Below are 16184 nucleotides of genomic sequence, written 5' to 3' on the forward strand. Positions count from 1 at the left end.
CAGGAGCCACCTGGAAGGGAATTTGCATGCTGCCTCTCCAGGGGAGAATTCTTCAGGCTCCCAGAGGGTTAGGCCATTAGCACTGGTTCAGATACCATTATCCCACTGCCACGAGGTAACGACACAAAATGAAATTCCACCCCTATAGGGAGCAGTTCAGCCAATTTCATACTCCCCCTAAATATAAAAACTGAACTTCAAGCACAGGGGAGGAGGAGAAGGGGGAAGAGCGCAAAACACAAATGATCAAATACAAAGGAGGACCTAATTTCCACCCCTAGCAAATGTGTGCCAGCCCAGACAACACCAGGGGAGACAGAAATCCCCCTCTACAGAAGCTCTCATTTAAAGAAGGAAAAAACCCCATAAGCCTACTTAAGACAAAAAAAACCCCTAATGAATGAAGGATGATGTCTCACAGAGCAGAGGAACTGCCAATGGGACCAGGGCAGGGATACATGTAACTGAATCTAATAATGGTCAGAAACAGATGCTTCAAAGGAAGATGCAAGAGATTCTGGAAGCAGCTTTCACATGGGGGCAGTCTCTTCCAAACCCTCTCTTCCCAGCTCTGCCCTCCCAATCCACCATCTCCCCATTAAAAAGCAAACTGCCTACACAGAAACATCCCTGTGTTTCCTTGTATTCCTTCTAAACACAAGCAGCCTCAGTTGCATTGAAGAGCCCTTTGCCTCTAGGGTTGTTATTGTTCAGCCCTTTGGTTGGTCATTTATTACTCAATATTTTTATGAGTTTTATTCCTACATAGTTTTTAAAGCTGAGGGCATACCACTAGCCCAGAGTTAACGTTTAGTACTACTGTAAATAAACCCAAAACGTTTGGAAACTTGAAGTTAGGAGGAAATTCAAAAGTTAAGAGGTCACACTTAGGACATTCAAACAACCTCCACTATATTTTGTCCTGACATCAAGGAGCAGCTATACAATTTCAAAGTGTATTGCTTGAACTCATTTAATAAACCACACTTCCATGGTCAAAAGAGTACATGGCAACAGAAATAAAGCAGCAGGAACTCTTTTCACTGCCAGAGATGCAGCAAGACCTCTCTGGACAAGCTGGATTAGCATTTAGAAGGCTGGAAACAGAACCCCTATATTCTCTTCTCAGCTTGATATTGGTGCTTGCACACCATGGGACAGTTCTGTTCAGCCTCCCCAACCTGTACAACGAAGGGTATTTATTTACTTCCTAAGAAAGCTGCAAGTCCACTGCTTCCACTGATGAGAATGTAATCACATAGTGTGCTAATATGCTTTCACCACTGCTCAGAGCAGGATAAAAGCAATGCAACAGTAAAGAGTTAAACCTCATCCTCCCTTCCCTGCTCAATTCTAGTTTGATCTCTCCATGTCTGTGCAAAGAAATAGTATTTTCATAAAAGAGATAAGAAAAGGCAAGTTCTAGGATGGAGATGAAGACAGACAAATGCCCAGACAGACAGGGACTAACTGGGCTCCCCAGGCAGAGCAGAGAGGCAGGATGGAGACCAAGCCCAAGGAAGGGGAGCCAGAGGGAAGAGCCAAGCTGGGCAGCGACAGCCCAAGAGAGCACATCTTTCAACAGACAGTGAGCAACACAAAAAGGCCTTTGAACTTCCAACCATTTCCCTGAGCTCATCCCTCTGCATGGTCACACTGGACATCATCCAAGGATTCAGCAAAGCTAGGTCTATCATAAGCCTGCCATTCCTCCCCCTCTCCCAACTCCTATTACACAGGGCAGTCTTTTATGGCTGAGCAGAAGGAGAAGGGGGAGGGTGGGGGAAAAGGGAAGTTTATAAGGTGAAACGCAGACTGGATCACGTCCCACTGTCCTTTGAACATTTTATCCCTGTTGCCTGTGGTGAGCAGGTTGCTTTGTACCCAAGGACAGCAAGCAATTGGTATTGAGAGCTCTGGAGCACACCTCTGTGAGCAGTGCTGCTTGTTTAACAAGACAAACTCTAGGTGAGGCGAAGAATGAGAAGTTAGTTACAAAAATAAACACAAAGAACTCTCATGCTAACTACATGAGAGACAACAGCAGCCTGACACCCACCCCCAGCAATGTCCACACTCATGCACACAGACAGAGCTGTTTGCTGAGATCTGTAGCACTGACGGGCAATAAGGCCAGAAACAAGGATGAAGGACATCAGCCCACTCTCAGGAAGAAATAGAAGACATTGCATTTTACTAAGTACAATTTGGAAAAATCTAGTTCTAGAATAACGTAAAGTGTTTCCAACTCTGTTGATGAATTGTATTTTGTGGATGTAGCTGGTCTAAAGAGAGAAATAAAAAGACAGAAATGTTAAAGTGTATCAGCACCCAATCTTACACAGCCCTTTGATCACAAGTGCTCTGCCCTAGGGGGCATTGCATCAATTCTGATGGCTTTTAAAGGAAACACACACATACTCCAAGCCCAATAAAATGACAGAAGCGTGGTTGCAGAGATGAAGCTGATGTCTTTCAAGAAAAACTTGAACTCTTGTTGTCAAAGAGTTCTCAATTAGTAAAATGTAACATTTAGAAGCAAAGCTTCACCTGAGCTCTTGCATCTGAGCTCAAGACTGGTTATTATGTGAAAGGCAGGGGGAAGATGATTCTTTCAAAGTTTCCATCAACTTTAATCAAAGACCTGTGGAACTTTTATCCTCACATCAACTCAAAACTTTTGTCATGGGACTGGTAAGCAGGCTATACTGATAGCCCTGTTGCTGGCAAGGAAGAGACCCTCTTCCTGGGCTTGAATGAGTTGTGGCTCAACAGCAACTGCCTACATTTCCCAAAGACACGGGAACAACAGACAACTTGCAGTAAGATTTAAGGTGAAATCAGTGAATTCTTCTTCAGTCTCTTTAAATGAAAACACATTGTACAACAGCACATGGAGCTAAGCGAGCAAGCCTGCATCCCATGGAGCTACACATTAACAAGCTGATTAGGTATAACACAGATCCAAAACTCAGAGTAAGAAGGCTCTACCACGGGACAGTTATGAGGTGCTTTGTCATATCTTGGGAGAAAGAGAACTATTTATCAATCCTCAGGCCAAGTTTACTCAGTTGTCCTTTCATCCTTGCCACAGGAAGTAAGACTCATTCACACCACGCTGGAGTTCAAAGAGCACACAGGAGGGCGGAATGAAAACCATTCCCCTGCTTGCATGTGGCCTTCCTTAGGGCCAGTCCAAAGTAGTCTCTGTTGGCACAAGGAAGGCAGGCAGCTGAGCTGCTCTTTGCATATGTAGCAAGGGCTTCCAAGCCAGACACTGTCAGCAAGCCAGAGAAAGTCTATGAAGCTGGCATGACAGCTGGGAGGTAACTTATTATTACTACAGCACTCTGGCTTGTAAACATGATCCAGGGCAGGAAGCAAACATGTCACAGAATAATTGGCTCCCATCACAGCAGGGCTTCAGATTTGCAAGAAATACAGTTCCTGTCCCAGTCAGGTAAGCAGAGGCAGGGCCATCAAAAAAAACAAAGACATGGGGAGACACCTGTGAGAAACAGCCATTTCTAGGGACAGCAATAAAGTGGGAAATGTCTGGGGTGTGCAAAAAAGCTGAGGCAAAACTTGGCTCAACTGACTCAAAGTGGGAATTTGTGTTATAGTTTGTAACAAAACATTAAGAAAACAAATCCAAACCCACACTACACTAGGGATTTCTCTCAGTTCCCTGTGTCTGCACTTGTTTTGCATAGATGCAACTCCTCTCACTGCCAAGTACCTTGCCTTTTTTCTTTTTCTCTCTTTTTTTCCCCCACACAGTCCATTTCAAGCTATCTGTCATTCTTTAACTGAAATGACAGAATACCAGCTCAAGGCTAGAAAATGGCATTAATAGAGAATTTAGTCAACTACTCAAGGACATGCAGTGCTGTGTAGACACGGATGCAAGACTCAACTTTGACTTGCTACAAGTAATTTTCACCTTTCACCCCACACTGTGTTTCACAATTTTGCTTTCTTAGGAGTCCAGTAGTCCCAATGTCTTCCCATTCTCCTCTCCCTTTCCCAAGGAAGCAGACAGAACTCTCTCAGGAACTCTTTCTTCTTGATTTATCATCTTATGGTATACATACGAGCTGATACACTGAAGGAGAAGCAGACTTGAATGGTTGCAGCTTTATTTCTATGGAAACTTAGGACATCCACAGGAGAAAGGAGAAAATTCTATCACTCTAAAACTAACTTGCAGTAGCCTAGTGGAAATGTAGGATTCCTTGCAATCGCTTCTCTTTGCTCTTCTACACATCTCTTTGATGATATTCTAATTCTTGTCTTCAAAACTCAGAGCTGTACTTCCATACATCACTGGGAAAGAATCTCATCAGCTTCAGCATCTCAGAAGAGTCCATATAAATGGTTGCACAGACTTAGGTTCATGAGTCAGAACAAACCACTGGGCTGAACTCAGCATGAAGACTAGACTCATGGTTTTTGAGGAATCTTACTAGCTCTTTAACTAGGCCTTTAATATATCTGGGGTTAGTGTGTTGAATTCATCAGGACAAATCCAAATTCACAGCTCAGTATTTGTATTTTTAAAAAACTCACCAATTTCGCACCTAATCAAGTTCAAAACAAGAGAAATTGTCCAAAACTTCACTCCACCAGAATATTGTATGTGCAGTCGCAGACAGATGGCCAGGGAAGGAAAGAATGTCTGTGAACTGACTCATGCACTACATGCAAGCATCAATGCTGATTTGTGAGAAGCTTAAACTGATTGAAAGTTCAAGTTGCTGTTCCAAGGGGCTCACACGTCACCCCTGCTGCCTTCCTTATGCTTGGTGCAGTGAGCATATGGATCAAATGGAAAGTTAACCTTACCAATGGGTACAACTTCACAAGGCTCCTGTACGCCAAGCAAAAGAGGGATTTAGCAAGCAATCAATCCCAGCAAAAGTTTCAATGGTATTAATAACTAAACACAATAGGAAATAGCACAACTACCACTAGAGCTGCTCTAGTTCTTACAAGCTAATAATAATATCATGTACCTGAACTCATAATAAGCAGCTACTCGGGAGCAAGACTCAGCAGGCTTAATGGATTAAGCGTTCCTAGGGCAGCTCCACTGCAAGCTCATGTGTGTGCTGAAGCCATGCACTTAACGTTGCCAACAGAGTCCTTCATGTTTAGTTTTGCTTTCTTCTTTCTACTAAGTTGCACTCACAGTACTTCTGTCTGACAGCTGAAAAAGTTCTCCTCTTTGTATGTATTCTACTGCAATGTGATATTTAAAAAGATTTAAAATAGTTCATATTCTAGTCCTTCCCCTTGAGTCACTTCTGCTCTGTATAAATGCAGCTCTTTACCCTCCCCTCTTGTCAATTCTCCTGTCTTTCTCTGCACATGCTAGCTTACTTCTCTCACTAAATAGCAGACCTACAGCACAAGTCATATTCTGAATGAGATGTTTAATCATTCCCATCTCACACATGCCATTTCCTAGACAGCTCCCTTTGCTTTAGTCTTATTCCTCCCTTTGCCTTGTTAGAAACTGTAGAATATAGAAGTCAAATCCAGTTCCTACATTCTCTGCCTTGCTTGGTTGTCTGCCTCCCCTTTATACACTTCCCAGCCTCTAGTGCCTGAGAGTATCAGCAGACTGATCACAGTTCACTGTTTGCACAGCTTCCATTCGAATTTACATGGGCCAGATTTCCTTAATACATTAGGGATACACCATAACCACAGCTTCACTGTGCAAGACTAAAAGGTTCCTCTTGCCCAGGCCACAGAGAGAGACAAGAAGCAGCAGCAGATGTCAGAACACAGCATGCAGGTAAACATTCTTCCTCAAAAGACAAAATCTGCCTCTACTTGTGATACAAAGACCTCCCAAACGAGAGATGGCATCTTCATCCTTAACAGCCCTCAGTGGGTTTTATACCCATAAACTTGTCAGATTGCTTTCTGAGAACGTTTGAAATTTCTGAATCAATGTTCTATGGAGGAGATCCACAGATTACAGATATGTTGTATGAATGAGCAACTTTTGTCAGCTTTGAACCATCTCTTGCTAATTCCTACGGAAGATCTTATCCCTCCTGCCCCCTAATCCTACCACAATTGCTTAGCTTAAAAATCTTTGGTGCTGGATTTTGTTGAAGTAAAAAGTAGATCTTATCAACAAGTATCTCTTGTCTAAATCCTTACTGACTCTTTCATGGCATTTCAATAGATTTGTGAATCATGGTTTCCCCTTACAAACATCACCACCACCCTCTCCCAAAGACCAAACCAATGCTTCCCCCCCCCAACCAGAACAACACACACCTTCCCCAAAAAAACCCAACCGAAAACCAACAACGAAAAAATCCTCTGGCTCAATCAGAAGCCAGCAAAACCAGTTTAGTTCCCAAGCTCCTTGTTCCTGCTCAACTTCTTTTTCAGCCTGTGCAGTTGAACACTGCCTCCTTGCTCCTGCTCTTTTGAGATTTTAATACTATTTCTTCAGTTCCCAGATCCCCATCTCCTTTCTTGAGGATGGCAAATTCTCCAATTTGCACCTTTCTTCACTGAATGCAAATATGTAGGTTTTCCTTCAACCTTCTTTCCAGTTAAAGTCACTTCCTTGCTCAATAACCCGTTCACTAATCACACTGAAACCAAACACTGATCATCTCAGCATGCAGGTAACCTATATTTCAAAACCCCATTTTCCACCTGAGGTCTTCCATGTTGCTCACTATTTGCAAAATTATACAAAACAAGAAGTGAGAAGGAAACAAAAGTTTCACAACGTTGGGTTGAGATTTCCCACACTTAAGAAAGAACAGATTCTCCAAAACAATATTTCAAAGATGAGGAAAGCTCCTTTCCTTTTAGTAGTCAAAAGTGGAAAGCAAGGAAGGCAAGAGAAATATTCAGCAGAGGAAGATAAGCTCCTCAATCATGTTTACTGACAGGAGCCTTAATTCTTCAGCTCCAGGGAGACTTTCAGGAAAGGAGTTCCATAAAATTGGGCTTTTTTTTTCCCCTCACACTTCAATTCTACATGGCCTGTGGAAAAGAGATGAGGTAAGAAACCAACTTACTCGTGGCTCCAGGGAAAAGGTTTTTCTGTATTCATGTGTGTCACAGCTAAACTCACTAGGAATGACACTTTTCATCAGTTCTCACCTAGCTGGGCTCAGCTACACAGATGCTGACACTATACAGATACACAGTAGCTGCAAGGCAGCTTCTCTCAGCAGATCCCGAGACCAATGAATGTTGATCACAGGGCTTACCTTTCCTTCCCTCCATAGGGCAGACAGGACAGAAATTACAATGTTACTTACGGCAAACACCCTCAATACACTTCTTCATACCACTTATTTATTTGCCATTAATATTTATAGCAAAGCCATATAACTTAGTTCACAGACAGTGCTTTTGCAAGGCCGAAAAAAACACAGAGGTACTTCTCTCTGTCCCTCCTCTCCCTCTAAAACCTTCATTATCCAACAGCCATCTAAAACCAGCTGCAAAAGGCAGAGTTGGGCCTTCACTATGCTTTGTATCAGTGGGCACAGAGTCTATCTGTTAGACTCTGAGTACTGAAGTCAGTCGAAAACATGCCACTCACATCTTAAACAGTCATCATACAAAAACTGGGATGTGCCACAACGAGAGAGAAGCATTCGTGGAGGGAAAGTTGAGACATTCAGTTTTCATAAACAGAAAGCAAAAATGGTATTCTTACTGCAGCCATCTTCATCACTGTGGTCCCCACAGTCGTTGTCTCCATCGCACTGCCACTGAGCAGGGATGCACGTGCATTCACCGAAAGCACTGACAGCGCACGTGAAATGGTTCCGTCCACAGGAGCATTCTGTGCTACCTGTAATGCCTGTAAGAGAACAAACACAAAAGGTATCTTGAAGAAATCAGTCTACTTTAGGGTAAATGTATTAAAGTGATATGACAATGCTTTGCCACGCACATGCCATCATGTATGAGCACATAATCTACTGCACAGGGAAAAAGCATCACCTCCCCCTCTCACTGTTGAAATAGGAGATGGAGTATTATGCAGTTTTCCTGGAATGAGGCTATTTGAAGGCAACAGCAAATAGAAACCTGCCAAAAAAAGAGACTTGGGAATCAGATCACTGAAAAAATGTCCCAGCACTAGGTCACAGTTACATTTAAGAAAGCCCAGGTATCAGAACACTCTTGGCATTCTACAAACTCAATCTTCTCCTAGAGCACGGTGCTGCCGCTGGGGCACTTCTACCAGAACAGAAGGGATAGCAAAGGTGCTACTTCAGAATGTTATCTGGGCTCTTCTCCAGACCTTGAACTTTTAGATGCAAACATTTTACATGTCACTGCTTTATTCATTTCAGACTCCAATGAAAGAAAAAGACCAAACATCCTCTTTATTTATTTGTAGAGATTAAACTGTGACATTATCCTGTGAATAACTGACACTCATAAAAGCAAGAGAAGATGATTTTCAACTCTACAAACTGACCAAAAGGAAATGCAGTCCAATGTCAATATATAATCTGATAAGAACACTTTTTTTCCCCAGCCTTAAAGTTAGCTTAAGGAGTTCCCAATCATTTCTCCTCTCTCCCAGCTACAGAACAATACTCTGCACAACTCTGACTCTCACCCCTGTGCAAATGCAACTATTTATGTTATCCCACACAGTCTCTTAATAAATCTCTGATTTGAGAGAGAACAGGCTACAGCCCACCTCTGAAAAGGGAAAGGTCATGCCTGAATTTCTGTCTGGCGTTATCTAAACAGTTGGTATAATCAATATCACTGTTAAACAAATGATTCTTCTATCAATCAACAATCCTCTCAGGTTAGTCTGTGACTGGATTCTTATTGCATGGTTCCTTCTTTCTGCAATTCAAACAAACCTAAAGCTCTCAGCATAAACAATAGATCATAAATTAAGTAGTACAGAGGGATACTTGCCCCAATTGGTAGTTATGTACATCCCGAACTATTTTGATCTCATCTGTCTTTTTGATCTCATCTGTTACACCTAGTCTATCTGGGATGAACCATGAGCAGACTAACCAGAAAATCCTAAGCAGATAAAATCCCTCATAATTTCCATTCCATTTGAGAAAAGCAGTTTCTGCAAGATGTTATGTGACTGTTCTGCAAGCTCTCTCAACAGCAGAATTCTCCCCATTGAGGATATCAACTTGTGCGAGTTAAGATTTGAGCTTAGAAGGGACACACTTCTCCCTTGAAAAACAGTTCTGTGGTTTCTTCTGCAACAAAACTGGCTGAGGAGGTTTTTGGCAGCCTCTGCTGCCTGCTGCCATTACTACACTGCAAGTTGCAAGACCTTGCTACAAACTATTTATCAAGCACATGCAGGAGCTGCTGAATTAAAACAACCAAACTGGTTGCCCTATCTCAGGCTGCTGTGGGTGCAATGAGCTTTTTATCTTATCCCTTGAAAGGTTTAGAGAAAAGTACATCTCAAGACATTACTGTAGATGCTACAGAATGCAGCCAGTATGTGGGTTAACAAGGGATACAGGCAGGAAGAAGACACAGTGAATAAGGAACGGAAAGAAGGAAAGGCAAATGAAAGGGAGCAGAGTGGTCAGCCTCAAAGGCTGACTCAAAGAGACAGCAAGTGGGTGACGTAGAGTCAGAAGGCAAAAGCAAAGCAGCAGGCATCCCTAAGGAAAAGCAATGCATCATCTGTGCAACCAATGTGACTATTATAAATAAACACAAGGAAATTCAAAAGAACCATAAATCTCCCAAAAAAATCAAACAGATTCCTTCAAACTGGCAGCACAGGAAATTCAGGACAAACCAGCTTCTGCTGTTGCCTACCACTGTTTAGGAAGGCAGAACTAGCTGTACATTGCACACAAGGTGTTGCTGCTTAAATCCCATTTTCCAAAGCAGTTCTTCTACCATTTTCCCTCAACAGTACCCCAAAGCACTTATCTTCTTTCAGTTCCAATATCCCTATCTGTTGAGTGTACACCGAGATAATCATCATCCTCATTACCCCTAGAAACACGTAAATATGAGAGTACTAGTGATTGACTGTATCTTGCTCAGGCTCCACCTTGTCTTTAAAGTAGTTTCACCAAGAGGAAAGGATCAAACATCAAGGCAACCCATTCTTAAACTAGATGAATATATTAAATAACTTGTTTCTGGGTAAGCACAGATGAGAGAGTCAGTGAAAAAAAAGCAAAGTGATTTTAGATCCTCAAAAGCAGCATGGAGATACAGCTCTGCAACAGCAAGTTAGTGCCACTGTCCCAATCTGCAAACTGCAACTCAATCTGATGTGTTGTCAAACACACAGTTACCCTCAAAAGTTGGTACAAATACCAAGTTATATATACATACACACAGAGACATGTATTAAACCTGTTCTTCCCACCTCATTAAAGTTGCTGTGTTCAGCCATGTCTGGCTTGTGTTCTTACCATGGCATAGAAAGTGCTGGAAGCTGAGGGATGACCCAGATACCAATTCACTCTCACATGTGCTACCCTACATCTGTAGTACTGTTACACAATCATACTTTGCTTAACTAGTCTAAACTATTACCTTTGTGAGTCTAATCCTTTGTGGCTTGTGAACTTTAGGGTATCTAACCTTCCAATCATTATAACAATGCATTTTCTATACACCATGATTTAGCCTAATCTTACACTTGGACACATAAAGCACATTACTGTCCAGAGTGCATACTAATTCCAATCTATAAACAGTAATAGAACCACCAGTCCTGGAACCAATGAACCAATCTGGAGTCCTCAGAACAGGAGGGACTGTGTCCAGAGGAGGCCATAAAAATGATCAGAGGGCTGGAGCTCTTCTCCTGTGAGAAAAGGCTGCAAGAGTTGGGGTTGTTCAGCCTGGAGAAGAAAAGGCTCCAGGAAGACCTTAGAGCAGACTTTTTATACTTGAAGGAGGGTTTATCAAAGATGAGGACAAACTTTTTAGCAAGGCTTGTTGTCATAGGCCAAGGGGTAATGGTTTTAAACTAGAAAAGAGTAGATTTCGACTAGATACAAGGAGGAAATTTTTAACAATAAGGGTGGTGAAACACTGGTACAGGTTGCTGACAGGATTTAAGTGTCTCATCTCTGGAAATATTCAAGGTCAGGTTGGACTGGGCTCTAAGCAACCTGATCTAGTTGAAGATGTTCCTGCTCATGGCAGGGGTTTGGACTAGATGACCTTTAAAGGTCCCTTCCAACTTAAACTATTCTATGATTCTACGAATAGTCTTTATCCTATAAAAATAATAGATTGAATGAAACCCGGGATCTCCTGCAGACAGCAGGAATTTCCTCAACTACTTCAACGTGGGTAGTATTTCACTCTTGGAGTCCCATGATTATTTCCTAGTTCTCAGAGTTCCAGTGACATTACCTTGTAACTAACTATCTGTAGCAGCAGAGGGCCAGGAAGGATAAAGATGAGAAGCGTGTTTTCCCCAATTCCTTCAAAGAAGTAGTGCATTTGGTGCAAGAAGTTTCAATGGAAGACTTTCTCTTTAATGCTGAGCTCTCATTAAACACAGGGAGCGTGAGACAGAAGAGCAAGCAAGCATGGATTAGGGTGGAACATGAACCTCCAGTGTCACGTTTCAAACCCAGTTAGTCAGCAGCCCAAGAACAGGATGGAAGTCAGCACTTGCCATTCAGGCAACCGGACGAACAATCAAAGCAGATGTATCTACTTACACTTCAGCACATTCTTGTGGAGCAGCAACAACGAGGGGTACCTCTGGGCTCAGCCATAACTAACGTTTCTCATACAACTTTGCATCACACTGCAGGCTAGTCCATCTTACCAACCTTCCATATTCTAACATCCTTCACTTATGTAAGAGGCAAAAACATGACGTGTTTTAACAATGCAGCACATACAAAACAATACACAAGAGCCAAACAGAGGCACTGGAAGGTGCTGACATCCCTGGACTCCCTCAATATCTCAAGTGACCACCACTGACATTTCCAACTTTCAGTTGCCCATGCCTACAAGCAACCAAAAAGTTATCTTCACTTTCTCTAACTTGGTTCTCTCTAGATGCAATAGCAGCAGGATCCACTAACCAAACAGTTTTCATAGCAAAGTATTATACAAACAGCCTCCAGATTTTAAAAACAGGAGGTCAGTCTAAACACAAGCCTCACACTTAACATCTGCCATCACCTTCAATTTAGCATGGTGTGCTCAGTTTCTTCAGATTCCTTCTGAATACTCTCCCCATTTTCATGTTTATCTGAAAAAATGAACCATCTCCTGAGGGAGGGTGGAGTTCCTCCCTCACCCTAAAAAAGACAGTTAGTGTCTTTGTAATTTTAAGTTGGCAAAACAGTTATGTCATCTCTGGCTGAAAAGCAAGTCAATTGTTATTTCTGAAGATCTTAGGGGGAGGGGGGGAAGGGGGAGGGTTGCTTAAAGAAATTGTTCCTCTGCCCATCCACCCCAAGTCTTTTATTAGGTCAAGTGATACAGCTCATAAAGAAAAATCTAACATACAAAGCTTTATTTTGCTGGTGAGGTCACTTGCAACCTTCAGAGCTATTACATAACAGGCCTGGATTTGACACAGATTCACAGAAACACTGACACTGCAAAGGAAGCTTAGGAAGGCAGAATCATTACTAAACTGAAGTCTGTAGCCCTTATTTTGTCAGGGACAGCAGATTTCTAGGAGAGAGTGAAAACACTGCTTCTTTAAGTCCTGATGGCACACTCTTTTCCAAAAGGAGCTGAGCAGTAGGATGTCAGAGATGGCATACTGCAGCTCAGGACCTTCTGTGGCCTTTGTACCAGGAATCTGTGAAAGTGAAAATGCTCCCACTATCTAATGTTTTTTAACACATTTGTAGAGAGACTGGCAGAACCATCATCTTGAATTGTGGCCTTTCAAAGGACTTTAAGCCTTTCAAAAGATGTCTCTTTCTTTTGACACTAGACATGACACCTAGAGCACGCTGACACAAGACTGACACGGTGCTTGGCTTTGATGGCTGCAGCCACTGGCAGACATGCTGGGCTATAGAGCAAAACCTGCATTTTCTTATTCCTCTGACAGGTGCAAATGTTTGAGGGATCCCTGTAGTTAAAGACAGGAGGACATTTTCAATTTAATGGCAAATAAATACACAAAAAGCATCATGGTACAGTCACGTTTCAGCCAAAAGATCTGGGAACTGGAGCCAAGATATTTTACCAGGTTCTTACAGGGTAGTTTTGGTGTTACCAGTAAAGAGCTTCACAGAAATCTGCTGGAGAGAAGGCTAGGGGGAACAGTCTCTCAGATACGACTCTCTTCTATCTGGCCTTGCCTGATAGAATGCCTCAGTTTCTTGGAAATAGTAGTTGTCCACCTGATACTTCTCTCCTGCCTTTGGATGAGAGCTTAGGGCTGAGACTTTGATCTGTTTAACATGTTTTTGTGGTTGAAAAGTTCCTGTTTTCATACTGGGACTTGGAAGACTTGTCCACCATGAGCTATTTCCATAGGAAACAACAAACTATAAAAGTCCTATTTAGGGGAAAAAAAGGGCATAAAATTGATAGGCACTGTCTTTTTTTCTGATTTCAAGAGCTAAGTAGAAAGCAAGGGCGGGGTGGGGGGGGAAGGCCATATTGGTTCAGGCTTCAAACACAATCTGTTTGAAGTCTTGAGGGAGCAGTGTGCCATAAAACACCTTTGATAAACATTTTGTTGCTGTGGTTATGTGTTGTTCAGTTTCCATAGATCAGCTTCAGTGTGGAACTCAATCTTTTACTCTGGTTCTGCATAGAAAGTTTATTCCTCTGTGATGTGACACTTAGGCATTCACACTAAAGCAGCTTTATTTGGCTGCCATAACGTGTCATAACATAGACCAAGGACTAGCTTGTCTTTTATTACTGCTCCTCGATTTCTCCAGGCACTGCTGCATCTCAGATCTTTCTTTTTGTTCGAGTATCTGTTTCAAATTATTTTCCACCAGATGCACTAGCTTCAAAAAAGTATTTTTAAGAAGATTGAGTCTTAATTTCCTGCCCATAACTCTAATCTTCTACTATATTATTTGTTTTTCCTCTGTGGTGTGTGTAGAGGAATATTTCCTATTTTGGTATCATTTTCAAGCCCCTTTAACATAATACTTTTTCTCTCTTCCAGATCATTAATGAAATTATTTAATGGGTCTGGATCTAATGCTGCTCCCTATGATACCTACTAGCCATCTCCATCCCCTGCAGCTTGGCTTGCTGCCATTTCTCATTATCTATTGTTTATGGTCCTTCAGCTGAGTTTTGGATCTGTGTGTGCTGGTAGCTCAGCCAATCTGAATTACCTTCAGACACAGCAGTATCCCTGCTTCTAGAGGGGGAGATGTAATTTTGTCAAATGCTGTAGAAGATACAGACAGAGTTACTACGAATACCTACAGACCTTGGTTATAGTCACATCATTTATTGCAAGGTGTTAAGTTTATGACTCCAAGGTTTTGGAAGAAGGAGCTGTAACAATTGCTTCTTGATCCTTGAGTCTTTATGTTCAACTCAATGATTCTTTAGTATTTCTTTTTCAATAGCTGTTCCTAGAAATGCCTTCCTATCACTGTGTGCAGGATGAGCTTTTCAGTGGTGTTGATAATCTTCTGTGGGATCAGATTTTGGTCTCACTCAAACATGTTTTTAAAGGCCTTGTATGTCTTGACCCATGCAGTGTTTCTCAAAATGAAGGCTTCTGTCCCAGTCTCACTCTACCTCATGCATACACCCAATGCACCAAGCACTAACTCAGTTTGCACTTTCATTCCATCCCTTGTTTTCTTCAGATCCTAAGTAGCTGATACCCTGTGGAATTTCTCTTCTTGTGAATCCTGTTCCTTGTGGCTGTACCAAGTGTTAACATTTTTGAGATCTAAACTGCATAATCGTGCAGTTCAACATAAGAATTGCAGAGTGGTTGTGCTTGACTCTGTGTGTGTGTCCCCAGAATTTTGTTCAGCCCTGTGTTTAACTGCAAAACAGCTGGTTCAGGACTGAACTATCCTTGTTTTTGCAAACTGGGTAGGGAACTTCTAAGCCTGGGAAATTTTCATCCTCACTTGGAGACTGACAAAGTAGGCACAATACTCATCTACCAAAAAGCTGTAATGTCTTCAGCCTCTCTTCTCTGCTGGCATGGACTTGTTGGCTTTGGAGTTTTTTGTTGGTTTGGGTTGTGTTTTTGTGGTGTTGTTTTTTACCTTCCCACTACCACAGTCTTCTTAAAACAAAACTCAAACAGTTGTTCAAAACTTTGAAAACTTTTGGGTTGGTTTTCCTAGTGAAGCTTATTTTACTCTAGGCAGGCATGAAATACTTGGAGCTCAATTGGGTACCCAGTCAGAACTGCTTCAGATTTTTCTATGCTGGAAGGAATAAAAAACAGAGGTAATTGTTGGCTTTTATCAGTGAATGATGCCCCTTCTGACATCAGACTGTTGTGCTGTAATGTTGCCTTGGCTGTGTCTGCCAGCAGAGCTCTGGGCTTAAACAATGGTCAGCAAATCCTCTTCTAAAGCTGGATTAACTGTACTTTCCTTCAGTGGAAAATGCTATTTGGGTGAGAAGAATCCAAAATCTTCATTTTCCATCAAGATAGGCAAGCAAAGAAAGCTGAGCTGCTTTGCTATAGAATCATTCAGGGAACTGCTGGATGATGTATCAGCTGAACTATGTTGAAGGCCATCTGAAGTGTCCAAGGTCAAGGTGTGTATGTGATTGGAATGCAAAAATGAGCTCTGTCTGGAAGCGGGGAAAGCACATGGTATCTGACACAGGCCATCTAACAACAGGTGTGCACAGCTTTAAAGAGGCTATTAAAGGCTGTACCACAGAATTCATAAATTTTAACCTTGAGTAAACAATCAGATACTTATGGGCTCTGAAAGTACAGAAATAAGAAATGTTGAAGCCAGGGCAAAATATTATGATGCTCAGTCCAAGTTTATTAAAAAGTGCATCTAGTGATATCCTCCCTCTCTTCCTCTGAGGAAAAAAATATCACAGTCTTATACTGGCCCCTGTTAGGACAGATTTCTCTCATATTCCCTTTAATTCCATTATTCATATTCCAGTTTTTCTACATAGTCCTGGATTTTCTTCCTCTTTGTCACCATAACTGTCAAATATTTGTACTGCATTTTCACACCCATCCAATAGCT

The 16184-nt window shown here is 41.9% G+C and overlaps 1 protein-coding gene across 2 annotated transcripts in view; it reads right to left on the minus strand.

The window, feature by feature from the left end:
* LRP4 (LDL receptor related protein 4) overlaps positions 1–16184 on the minus strand; it is a 91047-nt gene that overhangs the window by 38379 nt on the left and 36484 nt on the right. For both annotated transcript variants that reach the window (XM_061997770.1, XM_061997769.1), the window contains exon 2: positions 7709–7855. In XM_061997770.1, the coding sequence (XP_061853754.1) occupies positions 7709–7855 (147 nt within the window). The remainder of the gene's footprint in view (positions 1–7708; positions 7856–16184) is intronic.

Source organism: Colius striatus, chromosome 6 (assembly GCF_028858725.1).
Source record: "Colius striatus isolate bColStr4 chromosome 6, bColStr4.1.hap1, whole genome shotgun sequence".
Taxonomy (NCBI): domain Eukaryota; kingdom Metazoa; phylum Chordata; class Aves; order Coliiformes; family Coliidae; genus Colius; species Colius striatus.